A 21,880-nucleotide genomic window follows, 5' to 3' on the forward strand; every position below is an offset into this window, starting at 1 on the left:
CATTAGGGTAAACATGTGCCTGTGAAATGTAGGTCATGCATAATTAAGGTAATTTCTTCATGTAAGCATTATTTATAGCTACCATTGGGCTTATTTTTCCAATCATCAGTCAGAAGTAATATATACTCTTATTTCACTGGGGCCAAGACTTCACCCAAGATCTTTAGAACGGTCTTTCTTAATCCTGCAGTTTACTGTCAATCTCTTTTACTACAGTTGGTTTTGAAATTTTGCATTTAAGTGAAAATGCAAAAGAAAACAATTAAGAACAAATGTAGATGTTATGCTTAGTGTTACCAATACCATGCCATTGCTGCCCAGTGAAGGTCAGGGGTTAATGAGCTGAGGACAGAAGGTAAAGCAATGTAGTCGGGAACACAGGTTAATTCTCCACAGAAAGCAGAGAAAGGGTGATTTAACCAAATAATACAAAAATAAAGAAGTAAACAGATTTTTGTTGCTAACAGCTGCACTGCCACTACATTCAAGCCAATGCTCAAAGCTCAAAGTTGAACCAAAGGTCTTGATCTTGACATCAGTGTAATGATGTGGAAAGAAACATTTTGCCACCAATTGACAGCTCTTCATAATTACCAAAATGCCAACTACAAAGAAATCTAGCTAACTTTATTCAACAGTGCTAATCTCCATTTCAGCGTTACCTGAAATTTAGAGACATCCTTCAAGCATAGCATAAAGTATAGATCAGTATATAAGTGACAAACGCATGTGATGTTTGAAATATACAGGTCACCATTATGGGATTGAAAAGAATTTGCAGCTCTGTTTTAGTCAATGTAATATTAGAAAAATGGTAACAGTACGTTGAACAAGAAAGAGTAGGGATAAGAAACTAGAGTTTAGATTTGACTCTGATCCCAGTCAGGACTTCTGTGTGCCGCTGGGCAAGGTGCTTAAACCAACATTTTTGGAAGTGATTATCTGAATTAAATACTTCAGAAAAATCTAGCCTTTAATCTTCCCCTATTACTAATCTGACCTATAAACCAGAGATTAAAATCTTTACACTCCTTGTCTTCCTGGATTTCAAAGCCTTTAGACCAAGACTGATATTCCACAAAGCTAATTTGCAGCTGTTACAAAACCTGTATCTTAGCTGAGCCTTTGTACCTCTCCTGGAAAAGAAAAGCAATCTTTAAATGAATTAAAAAAAATTACTTTTGATCCATCATAAACTAGAACACAATTGACAAAGATCACGTAGGTTGATCTGTCTCTCAGCTGTGCAAGACAGGGCAACTTTCAGCTATGCTTATATGCAGGATAAGAGTAATTTGAAAAAAAAATTTGATTGGAATCTTTCCTTCAATCAAGGAATTGATTAACCCAGAAAATATGTATAGGCTGTTTTAAAAATTACAACAATCTGCCAGAGAGCAAGCTCTTACTGGTTTTGTAGTGCCTGAAAATCCTGTTCCATCACAGACTGCCTCTGCATTAGAAGAGCACGTTTGAATGCATCTGGGCATTCAGACTTACTCTATGACAAGCAAGAAAGGCCTTCATAGCAGCCACTCAGATGTATGCCAGAGCACTCTCTCTCATAAGAAAACTGTGAAGTGTGTGGTTTCCACTCAGATCAGAGTAGATCTAGATGTCATAGTACTGAATTCCTTCAGGAGTAGTGAACACCTCCCGGTTTTGCCCAGGCTATTCTATTCTTAACTGGTTTCTGAAAACATCACCCGTTTATACACCACTGTTCTTTACTTTCCTCTGGTTTTTGTAAGTCACATTACAGTTGCTTTTAAATTTAGACTGCTGTGCCCTGTCTTCAAATAATCTGTATATCTGTCTAATGCTAGGAAATCCCCACCAACTGGAAGCTAGCCAACGTTATTCCAATTTACAAGAAGGGCATTAGGGAAGATCTAGGAAACTACAGGTCTAACCTCAGTACCTGGAAAAATTATGGAGAAGATCATGCTGGGTGCTATTGAAAGGGATTTGCAGAACAATTACATCATCAGGCACAGTCAACATGGGTTCACAAAGGGAAAGTCCTGTTTAATTAATGTGATATCCTTCTATGATACAGTCACCTGCCTGGTAGGTGAAGGGAAGGTGGGGGATGTAGTTTCTCCTGGGTTTTAGTACGGCTTTTGATACTGTCCCTCACAGTTTCCTTCTGGGCAAGTTGTTCAACTGTGAGAAGAGTAGGTAGATGGTGCACTGGTGAAGAACTGGCTGAAGGGCAGGGATCAAAGGGTTGTAGTGAGTATTGTGTGCTGTTCTGGGTCCCACCATTCAAAAAGGTTAAGATACTTGAATGTGTACAGAAGAGTGCCCCAAAGATGGTGAAGGGGCTGGAAGGCATCTCCATATGAGAAGAGACTGATGGCACAGGATCTGTCTAGTTTAGAGAGAAGGTAACTAAGGGGCAACTTCATTGCTCTCCTATTCTATTCTATTCTTCTTCCTACCTCCTTCTTTCCCTACCAGTACATGCTGAGGAAATTTCTGATGACATTTCTTCCCAGCCCTGCACCAGCAGGAGGGATTGCATGGGCAGTCATGTCCCATCCCAGACATCACCTCTGTCACGTTGTGTGAAGGGGTTGTGTACCTTCTGATGGGGGTGAGAGCTGTGGGTCATCTCAAGATCACTTGACCATCTGAACAAATTTGCAAAGTCAAGTGTGAAGTTCAGTTTTATGAAAGTCTTCTACGTTCATCCAGTATCACTGGGTTTCCTCAGGATGGTAAAACCCCACATCTCTGACCCTAGCGAGGCTCAGAGGTGAAGCCCTCAGTCTGAAGCAGGACTTACACCTCAACTGAATGGTTGCAAATCCTTTTGAGGTGAGCAATACCTGCTCATTTCCCCGTGGATACTTTTTTCTCCCTGTACTCATTTTTAGAAATGCCCAAGCTGTTTCCCATGGAAAAACAAGCTGAAACAAAAGAGCCTGAGAGCAGCACCACCCCCTCAGAGGGGGGGTCCATCTGGCCCAACACTCTGTCCCCAAAGTGGCCAGCCATCAGTGCCCACGGGAGAGCACATGAGCAGTGCACGTCTGCTTCTGTCAGGGTCCTGGGGGTGCTCACAGGCCTCAGTGGCCGGGACCGGCCTCCCCGGGACCCCCGGCCCCCCCCGTCTCCTGCCAAGGGCCCAGGGGACGTGTCTGAGCTCAGCCCGGGGCCTTCAGTCCCTGCCCGAGCGATGCTGTAGCTGTGCCCGTCTCTGCCCCTGTCTCCCGGGGGGCTGGGACCTGCTCTGCAGAGAGCTGCTCTCCTGGGGGGACCCCTCAGACCCGCCTCAGAGCTGCTCCTGCAGAGCACTCGGCATAACGCGGGGTAACTCTGCTGTTCTATTCTATTCCCTGCGCTCACCATGAGTCGAATAACGATGAGACTGTTATTTGCCTGAAATGCCAGGGGTTTTCAGCTCCAAAAATACTTTCAAGGATACAAATCAAAGGTTACAAGTAGATATTATTTTATTTTATTTTTTCAGAATGCTCTCAAGCATTAACACAATGTGCATGTGTAGCCAGGAGCAGGCTGATGTATTCTTCAATTTAGCTTGAAAAAACAAGCTTTGCAATCTGTCAAAGACAAGCCACAGACCCCCCTCCTCCCAGGACTTAGCAGTACAGTGGGACAATAGGCCTTTACGCCAGCCCTGGGGCACGCATATACTGCCCACCACCCTCCTCACAAGCTACAATCCCCCATATCTAATAAACCCATCAGCTGAAGACGAGGTAAGTTTTAACAAGGTTAAGTGGACTGGAAGGTGCACTCAGCACACCAAGACATAGCTATAATATAAAACATTCAGCCTACATCTGAAAGATATCTGCTGCCACTAGATCACCAGTAGCCCAACCCATCACCAACCAAAATGACAACCAAAAAATTACTTCAAACTAAAACATTCTTCCAACTTAGTAAAGGCGATAGAAAAGACACCCCTCTTTAGCACAATAGAGAACAGTACTGCAAGAGAACAATGAAATAATAGTAAAAAACCAAGAACAAACAGCAAAGATAAACCCTTGGACCTCTTGCATTTAGCAAGAATAACCAATCAAGATGAATTTAAGCTTGCCTCCCCAAAACCCAAGTGAGCTACTTACAAGCAGCTACTCTCTGAGTGAATCTGTCTCTGTTGCAAGAGTGGGCCAACTTGTTAGTAGAAGTGAAAACCAACCAAGCTGGATGATAGCTGGTTGCCTGTGAAATGAATTAAAGTTCCCTCTTATTTTTTCCCCATGGACATTCAATCCAACAACCATGTGACAAATAAGAGCAATTTAATGGAGGCACTGCTCCTTTAAAGAACACAATCTCCCCTAGAGGATAACCACCAAAATTCTTTCAAACTGTGGGCCTTCAAGAAGCCACCAACAAAGAATGCATCAAATCTCAATACCTAAAAAATCCAAAACCAACACAACTTCCTTCTTATCAACAGGTCAGCCTATGACATATAGGAGAACTAATGCTAAAATGAGTAAAATGGGGACCTCCCCCTCTCAAGCATGAGCTTATATCACCACATTATTAGCAGACCATGACTCATATCAAAACTCTAACAAGAATAAAATATTAACCCACCTTGTTAACCCAACTCAGAAGTGCCCATTAGAAAGATAAAAATCTGTAGAAGATCTAAGCAAACCCAGGGCCCAGCTGTTTACCATAGTCTTCAGCAAACCAAGTATTGAAGGTGATGCCTGCCCAGTGACATCACGTTCAACAGCTGTGGTATCCTAACTGTGCAAAGGTAGCACAATTAATTGTCCCCTAAATTGAGACTTGTATGAATGGCTAAACAAGATCTTAACTGTTTCTTACAGATAATCAGTGAAATTGATCTTCCCATGCAAAAGCAGGAATACACATGTAAGATGAGAAGACCGTGTGGAACTTAAAAATCAGCAGCTACCACACACAAGCTTCAAATCCACCAGGACCCCACCACCCCCCAAATGCTGGCTTGCATTTTTCAGTTGGGGTGACTTTGGAGAAAAACAAATCCTCCAAAAATAAGACCACACTTCTTAACTGAGAGCAACCCCTCAATGTACTAACTGTAACCTGACCCAGTAATAGTTGAGTAATGAACCAAGGTACCCCATGGATAACAGCACAATCTTCCTCAAGAGCCCATATCGACAAGATTTACAACCTCGATATTGGATCAGGACATCCTAATGGTGTAGCTGCTATTAAGGGTTTGTTTGTTCAATGACTAACAGTCTTATGTGATCAGAGTTCAGACCAGAGCAATCCAGGTCAGTTTCCACCTATGACAAACATTTCATATGCACATAACTCGGCCAGCCAGGAACTCTCCTAGGAGATGACCAGATCTATAATGTAATCATCACTGCCCATGCCTTCATAACAATCTTCTCCATAGTAATACCAATCATCATCAAAGGGTTTGGAAACTAACTGATATTACTAATAATCGGTGCCCCAGACATAGCATTCCCTCACATGAACAACATAAGCTTCTGACTACTCCCCCCCTCCTCCTACTAGCCTCCTCTATGGTAGAAGGTGGAACAGGCAAAGGGTGAACCATATATGACCCAACAGCTGGCAGCCTAACCCATACTGAAGCCTCAGTAGACATAGCCATCTTCTCCCTCCACCTAGCAGGCATACCCTGTATCCCAGGGGGAAATCAACCTCATTACAACTGCCATCAACATAAAACCACCAGCCCTCTCACAATACCAAACTCCCCTAAGTGTATGATCTGTCCTCATCACCGCTATTCTACTACTGCTCCCACTCCCAGTCCTCACTGCTGGCACCACCATACTACTAACCAACCAAAACCTGAATGCCACATTCTTCAGCCCTGCTGGAGGAAGCAATGCTGTCTTATACCAACACCTCTCCTGATTCTTCAGTCATCCAGAAGTCTACATCTTAATTCTGCCTGGCTTTGGAATTATTTCACATGTAGTAGCATATTACACAGGTGAAAAAGAGCTATTTGGCTACATAGGACTAGTATGAGCTATACTACACATACTATGTAGTTGCCCACTTCCACTATGTCCTCTCGATAGGAGCCGTCTTTGCCATTCTAGCAGGATTCACCCACTGATTTCCACTATTCACAGGGTACACCCTCCACCCCACATGGGCCAAAATCCAGTCTGGAGTCATTCACAGGCATAAATCTAACCTTCTTCTCGCAAGTTTCCTATCCCTAGCCAGCATGCCACACCAATATTCAGACTACCAAGATGCTTACACCATATGAAACACTACCTCATCCATTACCTCATTAATCTCACTAACAGCCATAATCACACTAATATTCATCATCTGAGAAGCCTTCACATCAAACCAGAAAACTCTACAGTCAGAACTAACCCCCACGAAAACTGAACGGTTCCACGGCTGCCCTCCCCCATACCACACCTTTGAGGAAGCAGCTCTTCTCCAAGTACAAGAAAGGAAGGAGTTGAACCCTCATACACTGGTTTCAAGCCAAGCACATCAAACCAGTCATGCTTCTTTCTTATGGGATATCAGTAAACCAATTACATAGCCTTGTCAAGACTAAATCACAGCTGAAACCCCTATACATTCCATCATGGCCAATCACTCACAACTCTGATTTCAATATGCTTCATCCCACATCATAGAAGAAGTTGTTGAATTTCATGACCATGCCCTAATAGTCACACTAGCAACTTGCAGCTTGGTCCTCTATCTTCTAGCACTTAAAGTCCTAGAGAAACTATCCTCTAACACTGTCGATGCACAAGAAATTGAGCTAGTCTGAACAATCCTATGAGGTATCTCCCTCATCTTACTTGCCCTACCCTCCCTACAAATCCTGTACATAATAGATTAAATCAACGACCCCGACCCAACCAAGCCATTGGACATCAATGATACTGAACCTACAAATACACAGAACTTCAAAGACCTGACATTCAACTCATACATAATCCCTGCAACAGACCTCCCATGAGGATACTTCCATGTTGTTATCCCAGTAGAATCTACCATCCATATTATCTTTACTGCCAGTGATGTACTCCACTCCTGAACAGTCCCCATACTAGGAGTAAAACCAGATGCAATTCCAGGACAACTAAACCAAACATCACTCATTGTCACCTGACCAGTAATCTTTTATGGCCAGTGCTCAGAAATCTGCAGAGCCAACCACAGCTGCATGCCAATCATAGTAGAATCCATCTCCCTCACCCATTTCGAGAACTGATCCTCACTACTATCATCCTTAAGAAGCTATGCACCAGCACTAGCTTTTTAAGTTAGAGGACTACCCACTCCTCCTTAATGATATGCCACAGCTCAGTCCAAACCCATGACTCTTCATCATACTAACATCATGACTCTTGCTTTAATTATCCAATCAAAACTCCTAGCATTCACCTCCACCAACCCTTCCTCTAACAAAACCTCTACGACCACCAAAACCACCCCCGTGAAGTTGACCATGAACCTAAACTTCTTCAACCAATTCATAAGTCCCTGCTTCCTGGGTATCCCCCTCATCCTATTCTCAGTACTATGGCCCACCCTACTGCTTCCTGCACCTAACAATCGATGAATCACCAACTGCCTATCCACCCTCCAATCATGATTCTTCCACCTAGTCACAAAACAACTAATAATTCCACTAGACAAGAAAGGCCACAAATGAGCTCTAATCCTGAGCTCTAAAGGCCACTAATGAGCTCTAACCTCACTGATAATAATACCACTCATAACTAACCTACTAGGCCTATTACTGTATGTATTCACCCCAACCACCCAGCTATCCATAAACATAGCACTTGCCTTCCCACTCTAACTAGCTACCCTTCTTAGAGGCCCATGAAACCAACCCTCAATCTCCCTAGGATACCTCCTACCTGAAGGCACTCATACACCACTAATCCCAGCCCTAATCGTAATCAAAACCAGCAGCCTACTCATCTGCCCATTAGCCCTAGGAGTTTGCATCACAGCAAACCTCACAGCAGGGCACCTCATCTCCACAGCCACTACTAACCTACTCCCCTTCCTACCAGCAGCATCAATCCTAATCATGTCAATTCTACTCCTACTCACCATCCTAGAGATTGCAGTAGCCATTATTCAGACTTATGTCTTTCTCCTTCTACTAAGCCTATACTTACAAGAGAACATCTAATGGCCCACCAAGCACACTCCTACCACATAGTAAACCCAAGCCCCTGACCAATCTTTGGGGCAACCACCACCCTACTCACCACTTCAGGACTAATTATATGATTCCTCTGCCACTCCTTGCAACTCCTAACCACAGGCCTTCTTTCTATGATCCTAATTATACTTCAGTGATGAAAAGACTGCATGAGAAATCACACTCCAAGGCCACCACACCCTTACAGTCCAAAAAGGCCTACAATACAGAATAATCTTATTTATTACATCCAAAGCATTCTTCTTCCTAGGTTTCTTTTGGGCATACTGCCACTCCAGCCTAGTCCCCACTCCAGAATTAGGACAATGGCCCCCAACAGGAATCAACTCCCGCAGTTCCCTAGAAGTACCTCTATTAAACACAGCCATCCTCCTAGCCTCAGGCATCACCATAACACAAGTCCACCACAGCATCACAGAAAGCAACCAAAACAGAGTAATCCACGCACTAACCCTAACAATCTCACAGCACTTCAGGCAACAGAATACTATGAGGCACCCTTTTCAATCGCCTATGGTGTATATGTCTCAACCTTTTTCATCACCACATGGACTCCATGTAATTATTGGATTGTCCTTCCCATCAATCTGCCTCCTATGACTAATTAAATTCCACTTGACATCACACCACCATTTCAGATTTGAGGCAGCAGCCTGATACTTTGTAGACATCATCTGATTATTCCTCTATAACAAACATCTACTGATGAAGGTCCTCCTCTTCTAGTATATTAATTACAATTGATTTCCAATCTCTAAAATCTGGCATAAACCCAGAAAAGAGCAATCAACATAATTTAATTCATACTTGTTATATCCCTTGCCCTAAACACCACTTTTGTGGTTTGAACTCAGCTGGTAGCCAATCACCACATGGCCAGTCATTTACTCCACACACAAACACACCCAACCCCCCCCTCCTGGGTGAAATAGGGAAGGGCCAAAAAAAAAAAAAAAAAAAAAAAATCATAGGTTGAATTAAAAAAAAAAAATTAGTGATAGTAACAAAACCAAAATATTAACAGAACTCCCTAATCCATCTGCCTACCCCCCTAATATCTCCACCTGATGAAACTTTGGATCTCTACTGGGCATCTGCCTAACAAGCCAAATCCTCACTGGTTTACTATTGGCCATACTCAACACTGCTGACTCAACCCTAGCCTTTTCATCTGTAGCCCATACCTTCTGAAATGTACGATACAGTTGACTAATCCACAAACTACATGCAAATAGAGCTTCATTCAGAGATGGTGGATGTAGGTCCCTTCCAGATGAATAATTTCCTTTCCTTCTGTTCTACTTCATTCTAACACACTGTTTTGCCAGTTATCAGGCCTAGCATAAAGGGCACAGCCAGCATAAAGATGAACCAATAACCAAATTGTATTTGATACAAAAGGGTCAGTACATGGGTGAGCGCTGGGGGTACAAACAAGTCAGTCAGATTATACATAATTGACATCAATCCCACCGACCCCAACAACGACACCGCACGACCAACAACGGATGGAATAAATGGTGAAATGCAGTCTCCCATAGAAGGGACGGGAGACAACCAAGTCAACAAGCCAAACACATAAGACCAAGGAAGCCACACACTGAATCTCTACACAGCCCGCGTTTACAAAAGCCAGACCTGAGTGGAGCCCAGTCCCAGGGAGGCAGGAGGTCCTTCCCCAACAGGGAACTCTGCACAGGGCATCCACCTCACAGACAGACACTGCCCCTCCTGCAAGTGGTCCCAGCTTTTATCCCTCAGTGGGACACCTGACCCTTGGTTACTGAATGCAGACCCCTGGGGCTCTTTTACCCAATGGCTCTGTCTGCCAGGCTGGCCCCACCCTGGAGGGAAGCCTAAAGGCAAACTCACCCCCCCCCCGTTGGGAAGGGCTGTGGGAATCACTCATATATAAACCTTAATTTGGGGCTTGGGGTTGAAACCCCAGCATTTCACATACTGAGCACTTACTATACTGTGGGCTTAGCTAAACATTTCCCATTTGCTGTAATAGTCATATATATTTGGCAAACACAATCAGCGATTAATTAAGAGTTCTCATAAAATGCATTTCTGTTTTCACAGTAAACAGTCTGCACTGGAAAAAAGATTTACCACTGTCAAGCCTGAGTGGATAGGCCTTTAAAAAAGGGAGTAACAACATTTCTGACACATTGCCACTCCCAGAATATGAGAGTTGAAGGTTACCAACATGTTTAAGATACAAGCAGGTTTCTACACCCTCATGGTGTTTTATTTATAGCCTCTGAATCTTAAAAGCAACTATATATGTGGTAAATGGCTGCATGGCAAAGTCCTCTTAAAGTCATGCTGCTCTCCAAGCAAAAATAAAATCATTACCTCCTTATTGGAAATACACCACTGAAATGGGGCACAAAATTGTCACCACAGATTTCATCTGCCTGGCAATCTGAAAATTAATGATTGCAAGCGTACCTCCATGACAAAACGGGGATTAACTGTTGCCTAAACTCAAAAATGATTGTGACAAACTATGTGTAAGACACAGCATTGTGAGTATCACAAAAGAGATGTCATTTTTACTTGATTCACTCAATTTGAGCAAGAAATATTTAACAAGGTTTTCGGGACTTGTATTTTACCCGTGATTCTCTGGAAAGCTAAGCTAGCAATTTTGGACTAGTTTTAAAGTATTGTAACAGTTATAGTCAAATTACTTCCATGATAGCAGTGAATTGCTTCTCAGTATTGACTGACCTACTTCCAGAGATGATAAATACAAACAGAAATGCTATTCATTTACAAGTGAATTTAATTTACAAGTGAATATAAATAGTTTTAAAGGGTACTTGTGGGGAAATATTTTAAACTTTTTTATTTAAACTGCTTTTATTTAAACAGTTTTCCAGTTTTCCAAATTTGAATTAAAAGTTATGTTTTAGGAACAAGTTTTTCTAAATGTTCAGTAACTCACAAAAGGTATATATTGTCTGCTTAAAATAAGTCTACAGTAAGTAAAACTATAACTCAAATTTTAGACGAGGAAAGCCAATTTCAGATTTATTGTTCCCCACTCTAAATTAAATAACTTTTTTATTTCAGATATTTTGCCTTTGAAAAATGGGTTCCACTCAAAATTGACTTTACTGAACCTCATTTTAAAATGCAGGATGACCTCTAGGAGGACCTACCCATAGCAGATGCAGCACAAGTGTGAAATCAGGGATAGTGACCACAATAAGAAGTTCCTATGCAATGTGACACAGAGCATGCACCATATAAATTATGTTAATAAGTGGTTCAGGTCCTGTTGCTCAGTGATTCTATTCTGTTCCACCTGAAAATACCAAATAAATTAACTAAGTCACTGAAGTGTGATGAAATAAAGCAAGCCACTGATATGGGTCCTACACATGGCCTGTAACCTAATGTTATATTTCTAGAAATGATCTGGTCTGTCCAAAATAAAGGTAAAGTTTTCCCAAGCTTAACCTATGCAGTAGGAAACCAGTTTAGAGCTGCCTGAATACTACTGACTTTTCATCTATTATCCCTGTCTTTTTACACGCTGAAAGAACATTAACCAACCAAGAAAGCCTCTAGAGCTTTTAAATTGCTTTTCTGACTTCAAGGTGGAGCTAAATGATGTTCTTCACCTGACTTCAGAAGTGACTAAAATATAAAATCAATCTCTTGATATTACTAGTGACAGCACTTCTGCATACAATTATGATGTACTAAATAAAATATTTTTCCTGCCTCTTCAAAAACAGTAAAAGCAACTGCAATTGTCCATTAGGAAATGTCTTTAAAAAGCAACGTGCAGATAAATACATGCTTGTGTCTGGGCTAAAAAGGTGGGGGAAAAAACCCCAAAGAAAACTCTTCTCATCTACACGTTTTCTTTCACTCCCCTTTTCCCCCAGGTATCTAACTCTGATGTATAAAAATATGCACTGTAAGCTATTTGCAGACCATGTCTATTGTACATGGAAGTTGGCAGACCTAGGACCTCACACAAGATTTTTCTGGCAAGTCTGTCTCTCCAGCCATGGAGATCTCCAGCCTCATTTTTCGGTTGGGATTAAAGCAAGTATAACAGGAGAACTGTCCATAGGACCACAATTCTACTTATAGTAAAGTATACATAGTTTAAGCTCTTTCAACTTTACACAATAGTACACATTTCCAAAACTTCTCCTCAAGGAATACTAATTTGTGATTATTTTTTGTTTGTTTGGTTTGGTTTGGTTTTTTTCTTTCCCTTCCCTTGACATAGAAGCAAGGATTCTTGCACAGTTACACATACCTAGCAATAGAGAGTCCAGAGTTACTGGATTCATACCGAAGCCAGATCTGTAACACAGAGTTACTTTTGTCTGGGAGAAAGCAGCAGGACTGCATGGGAAGCGGCTCAAAAGTCTGAGGAGGGGTTGGGAAATCAGGCCTCGCTGTGGTGCACCTGGACAGAAATTACCATGTTATTAAACTTTTTGACAAAATCGATCTCCCCTGTGTTTTCCATGTATTAACATAGATTCTCTTTCTCTAAACGACTCACCATCAAAATAGAGGGACAGATTGTGTGAGAGCACACAGCTGAACTGACTGTGCAAAATTTCTCATCCTATGAGTGCACAGATTCAGCATCTGGAAGAAACATTTTTCCACTTCAGCAGAGCTCAAAAAGCTTCAATCAGGGTGAGGACAATCGACTCCTGTTTCAAGACCAGGCAGTGCACCCTTTGAGCCCTGTTAGGTTAAGTGCTTTAGAAAGACCACAGATGACACTGACCTTGCTGAGAGGAGCTCACAATCAAGATCATTTTTCCTTTAAACTAAAAGCTTTCACACACTAATTGTGTTGAGAAACATACAATAATTGATCTTAAATGAAATAACAAAGGAAGACATTCAGATGAGAAATAATCTCTAATGGCCTGAATACAATCAGTACATATCAAAGTACTGTAACACATTGTTCTTGGGAAGTCTTGCTTTCTCCAGACACATTAAAAACAGGCTCTGGTGCTGTGACGTGTGCCTAGGCTGATCACAAAGGCAGCCTCTGACTGACGTGTAGAGCCTTCATTCAGTCTCATCTCTCCCATTTGCAAAACTCTGCAATAGTATGTGATGGCAGTCTGAGTGTAGGCAAACCCCAGCCAGGCCCTGCACTGGTATCTAATGAAACCCAAGAGAGACATTTGCCTTTGCATTACATTGGGTTATTTAAAACCTTCAAGTGAAACTATTTTTTTTTCCCATACCTAACTTCAGACATTAATATTTCAGCAATTTTAAAGTTTATCTGAAAACCACTCCCTTGCATTAATCAGTATTTCCCTTTGAAAATTTAAAACTTCACACAAAATTAGGAGGCAGGGATTTCAAGAAGACATAACTTGATGGAAGTCACTCCTGTTCCTGACTGATCCTTATAAATAACATGTAGCCAGAAGTCTGTGACTGAGTAGCTGAACAACAAAATCCTAGTACATCTGCTTATTACCTACTAAGGCTATGGGGAGGAATGTAGCTTGCTTCTCTATATATTATTACAGAAAAAAAAAAGAAATCGGTTCTGAATCAGCATTTACCATCTCCAAAATTCCAGTGGATTGACATACAACACAGAAGAAAAGACGAAGTTCTTGGGAATTCATGATCAAAAATTCTCAATTAACAGAAGGAAATTTCCTCAATGCTCAGCTGGTGTGTGGTGCAGGCACACACTTGGAGACCTGGGTATTCTGTGCACCTTCTCAGATCCCAGAAGCATTTCCAACAGTTATAAAAGAATTCACTTGCTTGAAGTCTGCAGCTGAGCAGACTTAGGAAGCCAAGTTAGTAACGGAATTCAGATAGAGTCGTACACCAGCAGGACTGCTCAGACACTAATTTGCATTGATTCATATGCCCTAGTCATGAGAAGATCTGAAACTATTACACTGCACAAACTAAGGTGACCATTGTTCACTTTGTTCTCTCTTCTTCATAAGAAGAAAACCAGAAGTGATATCTGTATTAAAAAGATGACAGAACATACCCAAAAGGAAAAAATAAACAAACAAAGCTTGCATATCTGGGGCATATTTTTCCTTATTTTTAAAAAACAGTCAACTATAGATGTTCTATATATTTTTTAAAATAAATGCCTATTTTCTTGTGCAGATCGATAGCTTCCTATGCTTAGAAAACACTTCCGCTGCTACAGATACTTAGAAAACCATGCTCCTGCTTCAACACCAAGCACACACCACAAACCCACATAATAAATTATTAACATCGAACAGAAAGATTTCTTTCATTTTTTCCAAAGAATTGTAAGTAAGGAAAGTTGAAAAGCCATTTAAATTACTTCCATCTAAGTAGTCTTAACCTATTTCAAATGTACCAGATTTGTATGTTTTATCATTATTCCCCCTACAGCTCAAAGAAATTGAAGTTGTTCAATTTCTATTAATCATCCCCAGGTAGCTGCAGAGTGTTTGTACCTCGTTTCAAATTCCAGTTCTGAGTCAGAGACTGGTCAGGCTCTCTCACTCAAAACAATAACCTAGCTGAGGAACCTTTTTGTTTCTGGCTTGTAAGATTTAAAATGTTGACTCTGGTCAACACATCAGTATGCAAAATTAAGTGAGTCTGATTGATGTCCAATTAAAACCAAGAAAATTGGGAGTAATTGCACCCCAGGGGAATAGATGCTCAAGAGAAGAACTGGTGTTGCACAGAACTAGAAAAATAAAAGCATGAATATTATCTCTGTCTCTTTAAAAATAAAATCATCCAATTTAAGATAAATTTTATACCATGTAGCACTGAAAGATCAATGACTGAAAGGTCAATATTTCTTTATTTTTAACCCAAATCTTCGTTCAAGTTACCAGGTCTGCTAAGGCTCCTGAATGTGATCTCCATCATTTCAACTTAATTAATTTAATTGATTTGTCACTATTCAATCCAGCTACTGTCTCCTCTGCTCTTGTTCTAGTACATTCTTGACCACACCAAATTACAAGACTGATAAACTTTTGCTGATGAAATAAAAATATTTACTTTTTGAAAATTACAACTGCAACATCATTCCATGTATTAACATATGTATTACAAATCCAAAAATATTTTTATTTCTGACACCCAAGAACTGGAATGAAGGCCCTGCCCACCAGGAAGACTCAGTGAAAGAGCATTTTGGATTCAGCCATTTCCACAATAATCCAGCTGTAACTCTTACAACAAAATAGCTATGGAAATCATTAGTAATCCAAGGTTGCTTCAAGCAGGAGGGAAAAACCATGTTGATTTCTTGCTTGAAATAACTTGAACAAGACCAAAGTGAAGATCATCAACATTGCCATGATAGTCTTATCATATTTTATTAGTGTGATTTTAAGAAAAAAAAAATAGAGGCAAAAGCTAGAATTTTCTTTTTTTTCCCCATGAAAATCTAACCAGCTTAAAAAAAGCAAAACTGAAGAAAAATAAATCCAGCTTTAACTCAGTGTTGAGAACCAGCACCTTGGGAATCACTCCAATATTGTAAAATCACATGTACAGTATTCACATGAAGAGTTTAGAAACCAGGAAACATGTTTTTCTAAACACAGTAGATCAGAAGGCTAGAAAAGCTCTTTAGCCTGTATGTATTTGCTAAATTAATTAGTTATGCCTTCACAGCTAAATTGAATAATTTAAACAAAATCAAAACACTACTTTCTTCTTGTAAAATCCTAAGTGTGTTGGTAGGTGGAAACCTAAGGACTTTAACTATCTGATCAACCTCTGAAGGATTCCTGTAATTTCTAGAATTCCATAAACACAGACCCAGCAGCAGTTTTCTTAAAAAACTGCTAAGTAAATAAAAGAATAAGACAGAATAACTTTTAAAGAGACTATTTTAAAATAAATTATTAATTAAATAAATACTGCAAAGGTAGGATTAAAGAAGTAATTTGGTTTTATGCATAGTTTTTCCTTATTTTTCATGATCCTGTATCTATCCTTCTTTCCCTGGCCTTTCTGACATCTGCAGAAATGCATTCTGGATTTTATTCTGTCATCTGTGAGAGTGAAAATGAAATGCTACATTTGATCACAAGCATCAAGTAGTAAGCCAAGCAGAAGATACATAAGCATACATGGTCTATTGCCCACTGTGATTGAGCTGGGGAAATCTGAGAGCTGGAGCCTGGTTTTATACACAAAACAAAAAAAGAATAGAGAAGGGCATCAAACAACTAAGGTAGCTTTGATTCAGACATTTTTTATAGTTTTTTGTTTGGAGTTTTGTATTTTTTAAAAAACAATTGAAATGGTACGAAAATTCAAATGCAGAGAAAAAGAATTAAGAAAATGAAAGCCCATTTCCTTATGATAGGCCTCCTTCAAATCTTATTGAAATAAATGTAAAGACTTCATTGCGTTCTGCTTTTACAGCACACAATACTATTTCAAAATAATTACTTAAGGTTACGGGAAATAGATAATAACAGGTATCAAATGCAATTTTATTTATTTATTTTTACCAAAGTGTGGCTATAGATCATGAAAATACTCAGGTAATTATTTTTTATATCGGGACATCTTATGGGTTTTTTAAATGAAAAGTTAAAGGGACTAAGAGGTAACAGCTGATCATTCATTCAAAGGCAGAAAAAATACAACTTGCTCATGAACAGACCAGTCATACCTCAAAATTCACTCAGTCCCCACTTCATTTTCCTTCCATAGTAATGCCAGCATTTCTCATTCACCTGCCAGTGCATGCCAGGGATGGTTGACTTCACCTATCATCTACTGATCAACAACTGTCCCTGGTGCACAAATCGGCAAAAGAGGCTGTAAAATTAAGTTGCTACAAACCACTCCTGTTCTCAATTTCCTTTATTTGAACAAATCTCCTTGAAAAAAAACCTTCACGTTTTTTCCCTTTACCATCAGCCTTTAAAAACACATACGTACTATGCGCATGTTCATCTCAGGACCTCATGACATGGGTGCAAACAGTTTCAGGTGTCTTGTGTAACTTGATACATGGTATGATATTTATTTGCATTAAATTATTATCAATGCCTTAAAAATATTATTAAGACTTCAGAAACCTGCAGAAATGCAGATATCTGAAGTCTTTGCAAAGGTATCTTTCTATTAAAAAATCTAAAGAATTTTTTTAAGTTACTGAGACTATTCTTAATCCTATTAGGCCGTAAAACCAAATTTCTTTAGTAAGTGCACGCCTGTTTATAGGGAATGTAGAATAAAATAACTTAATACATTTGACAAGCCCTTACAAAAATTACACAAAATAGCTTTTACCATGAAAAATAAAAATGCCAAATTCTGATGGATCACCAGATACTGAATTATGGGCCGTTTTCATGTTTGGAGTATTGAAAGCTATGATAAGGTGAATCTGAACAATTTGGGGATAGAAGACACCATGCCAGCAGGAGAAGAAAGAAATATTATTGAGAGGATTGTTAAAAGAATGGCTTTTTCACACAGATTCAACCTGGTAGCTTGAAATATCAAAGACTGTGAAGCTTGTTCGCTAATGTCTTTTATCAGATTTCGTAGTATTAGATTTTAAGAAACTGAGTACAAAATGTTAAATGAGAGCCCTATACAGCAGAGTATGACACATGTCTTGCAGAGGTATAAGATGCAGAAAACTGGAAAACCATTTTAGGACAAAGAAATAGAGGTGACCAGAGTACAGGTAAGGTATTCAGACACAAAAACATTAAAATTCTACTGTGTATTACGTAGACAGGCAAGGTAGCCATTGTATTCCTCTATTCCATTTTGTATCTATAAAGTTGCGTGGGTGAATACAACAAGGTCAAAGTATAGAAATAAGTTATAAAGACTTAGAACACAAATATCAGATCACTAGTTGTGACTACTGACAAGGAATATATGTGCAAATATATAAGGATTACTTCAAATTTTTCAACTAATAGCAACATTTTTCAGCCCATAGGAAACTATGACTAGAAGTAATCTGAACAATTTTTTTCCCAAAGCTACATGCCCTAGTAAATCTGAGAAGGGTTAAAGATATAAGCACTCCTGAACTGGGACAGAGTTTGTCTGGACTCTGTTAGTCCTTTTCAATGTCATTTTGATCAGGCTAAAATAGAGGAAGATGCAATTTACTAATTATATGAACAACTCATTTCCACAGTTATGAACCAAATTCTTTGTTTGTATCCATGAAAAAACTCTGAAAATCAGAGATGTCTGAAAGTACTATCTAAAGATCTAATTAATGTATTATTATTAATCTAATTAATCATATGGCCATTGCAGGCAAAAGCCTCAGACAGCCTGTGTGTGAGTTCACAGCAGCAAGCTCTGCACCGTTACCAGCAGCAGGTTTTCTAATGTGCAAACATGTCCCACAGATTTCCATGTAGAAGGCGAGGTTAATAAGATCAAACAGCATATGAGTTTGGTTAGGTCAATTTGTAACAGCAGTAGCACAAGGACCCTCTAGTATTGCAGTTTCGTTTCAAAAATGGGAGAGGTGGCACAAAAAATTACAGCAGCTTGCGCACTAGTTGGCTTTTGTTGCCTGCCTCGGGTACCCAGCAGACACTCATCCTGACAGCAGATTAATATAGCTTGTGCTGAGCTGTGATTTACTGCTTTTAACTACACACTTTTAAAACTGCCCCTTACAATTATCTTTGCTTTGTTATTTTAAGTATCAGCAAATCAGCTAAAAAGCTTCTTCCCAACCTGCACAGCTCAAAAAAATCCATGAGGTCTCTGTCTAAGGTTGGACTTGTTTCAAAACTCTCAGGGAAGAAGTTAAGTTTTTATAGGCATGCATGACTTTTAACTCCATAATAATTCTTTCTTCATAAACACTATGCTCATCATCCATGCTACTGAAAAACAGCATATACAACTTCTTTTACTCTTGGCAATTGTGCACCAAATAATTGTATTTCGCAGAGAAAGGAGCCTGTAGAGGAATGCTTACGCAATGCTGTATATATAAAGTGACTGAATGATCAAATTGTATTTCAAGAGTATAAATATTTTATGTCTCCATCCAAGTAGTATTCAGCAGAAGTTTTTTCTCTTGAAGTCTGGGCAACTTTTACAAACTCCTGCCACATTCTAGCAAAGCTGAATGTGACAGGAGACATGGATTATTTTTGTAAACGAAAAGTGTCGAGCTACCAGCAGGCTCTCCTGAGCAAAGTGTTTGTTACAAATGATCCAATAAAAGTAAAATAAGCCAAGGGGAGCAGCTGTTCAAACTGACAAAAATGCCACACACCATCCCCATTGTTAGGTGAATATTTTAAGGTGATTTCAGGAAGCATTTCTGTTGGTGGCTAGTTTCTTTTCTGCCCAGTAAGCGCAGTTTTGAAATACACTCAAACCAGCCCAACCTGCCTACCTGGAGATGTTCACTGTCAGTCCTTGCAGCAGCTCCAACATCTCTGTCCTATTTGCTTTTCCTTCTCATCGTTATGTAGGCAGCTCTGCCCAGACAACACAGCACAAAAAGCATCTTGTGGGATGTGTGCAACTCCCCCCACTGTGGGAAATCCTTCACAGAGGTAGAACTCTTTAGAGGCCTCGTAGACTTGGTCTGTAACCGATGCTTTTCGGTCCCTTTGTAACACAACAGACTTCTAGATTGTCCTCTTAAGAACTCACAGCCCACTTAAAAGAGATTTTCTTCTTTCTTCCAAACTTCTGTGGTGTTTGAAATAGTAAAAATGACCCATGCATAGATTACAAGAGACTGAGCCAAAGGGAAGGCATTGATGAAATGCTAGCCCTTACCTAGGCTGTCATTTACACGGAACATTTCTTCAATATCTGTAATCTGAGATATAATCTGTAATCAATGATATGGTTTTCTTCAACTCCAGATGGTGAAGGCATGAAAAAAATTAAAAGATACCTGATCATGGTACTCTTTTTCCCCAGTAAATGCAAACAGAACTATACTCAAAGTACTTCTACCACTTACGTTTTACGAGGAATTATACCACATACAATATTCAAACTCCTCTTATTAATCATGTTAATGGGTGTGTAGATAGGACAGAGTGTTTGAAATAGTATTCAACTTACATAACAAATTCCAGACAAGACTCAAAAATTATTTGTAGAAAAGTGCCTAAGGACAGTACACTTTCACAATGTATATAGTGTCTTCAGATGCACATACCTGAACTGCTAATCAATCAGACTTTCTATTAATCACAACTGAAAAAGACAGCATTGTCTGGAGGAGTAAGTACAGGACTAGGAATAAGAACACAAATTCCAGTTCTACATTTCTCTTATTTTTCTAGGGTCAAAACAGTTAACCCCTCTGGCTTTGCCTGTATTAATAAATTAAGCAATGCTAAAAAATCTTCCAGGGCTTTGGAATTTGATCATTACATAACATTAGATTAGACAAATTTGATTTATTGTTAGAATTGTGTCTGGCATGGCTTTGGATGAGGGCAGGTAGTCATCCTTCAAACAACGGCCACGTTTTGGAGCTGGGATGGCTCAGAGGCCATTCCCAATAGGTAGCTTTTGTGTGGCTGGTGTACTTCAGTAGGTAAGCGAACACAGCGGTATGAACAACGCAGTGTTTGATGCCAGCTGGCCTTGCTGCTTAAAGAACAGTCTCAAAAACGTTTAGATTAACTGTACGAAACACCGCCCCTGCATTCTGTTTTTCTATTTTGTGAAATGGGAATGTTTAAACTGTGTCGGTGACAGGGGAGCTCCTGTCTGCATGGCCTTTGGAAGTGAAAGGAGCTCTGAAAGTGCTAAGACTGTACTGGACAAACACAAAGAATAAAGAGAAGGAACAGAAGGTTGAAGAACTGCCCCTTGTATCTAAACCAAAGGCGTTCTGGGATATATGGCATTTTCACAAGGATAGCTGAATAAAACTTCAAACAGAAAATAAATTGAGGCCGAATGATTAAATTTATGTGTAAATGAAGGAATTCTTTGAAATTTTTCTTTTTCTTGTCAGCTTGATCTTACACCTTATGATGTTTTACATTATTTCACACATATTGTACCAGCTACAAAGTTGAAAAGAATGTAGTTCTAAAATGGCAAAAGTCAGGCTCATACGCCTGTGTGATGAGCTTTATGAATAGGATGGATGAAACATTCATTTGATATTCCCTGTGCTTTAATCCATATAGTCTTTCTTCTTCCTTTAAAGAACACAGTTGAAGCTAGATGACCAAAAGGGCCAGAGTATAAAACAGGATTAATATTGTAGCTAATGTTACTGTCATAATAAATACGTGTCAATATAAATTAAGAGTGAAGTTTCATGAAAACACTGCTAGTTTTCTAATAAACCTATAAAAGCAATGGCATGAACTCTTAGGTATAATGCTGTGGGCCTGATACAAGTGGCCTGAATTTAACACAGGAAACCAGAATGATATTAAAATGGCAGAGGACAAATAGCATTATTGCTTACTAACATGCAATTGCAGTAGAAATATTTTTAAAGTGCCCATATTAAAATAACTGTATTAGACAGTGACATATATGTTATCTCTTATTTTTGGGCAGAGGGAAAGCTCTCCACCTTACAATAGAATATAATACGATACAATGACATCATTGCTTTAGCTTGGTTTTGTTACAGACTAAATCTTTTGGGTTTATCTACACATATGAGTGATATTCTTCTCCTGGCAG

The 21,880-nt window shown here is 39.6% G+C and overlaps 2 protein-coding genes across 2 annotated transcripts in view; one reads left to right on the forward strand and one right to left on the reverse strand.

Moving 5' to 3' along the window:
* Positions 1–21,880, reverse strand: part of CNTNAP2 (contactin associated protein 2) — a 1,190,827-nt gene that overhangs the window by 704,940 nt on the left and 464,007 nt on the right. The gene's annotated exons all lie outside the window — the stretch shown is intronic.
* On the forward strand, positions 8,164–8,923 carry LOC141958266 (cytochrome c oxidase subunit 3-like). Its single transcript, XM_074901115.1, is given in 4 exon segments — positions 8,164–8,354; positions 8,356–8,657; positions 8,660–8,741; positions 8,743–8,923. Coding segments are annotated over 4 exon segments (756 nt in total).

This window comes from Athene noctua, chromosome 2 (assembly GCF_965140245.1).
Source record: "Athene noctua chromosome 2, bAthNoc1.hap1.1, whole genome shotgun sequence".
NCBI classification, from domain to species: Eukaryota; Metazoa; Chordata; class Aves; order Strigiformes; family Strigidae; genus Athene; species Athene noctua.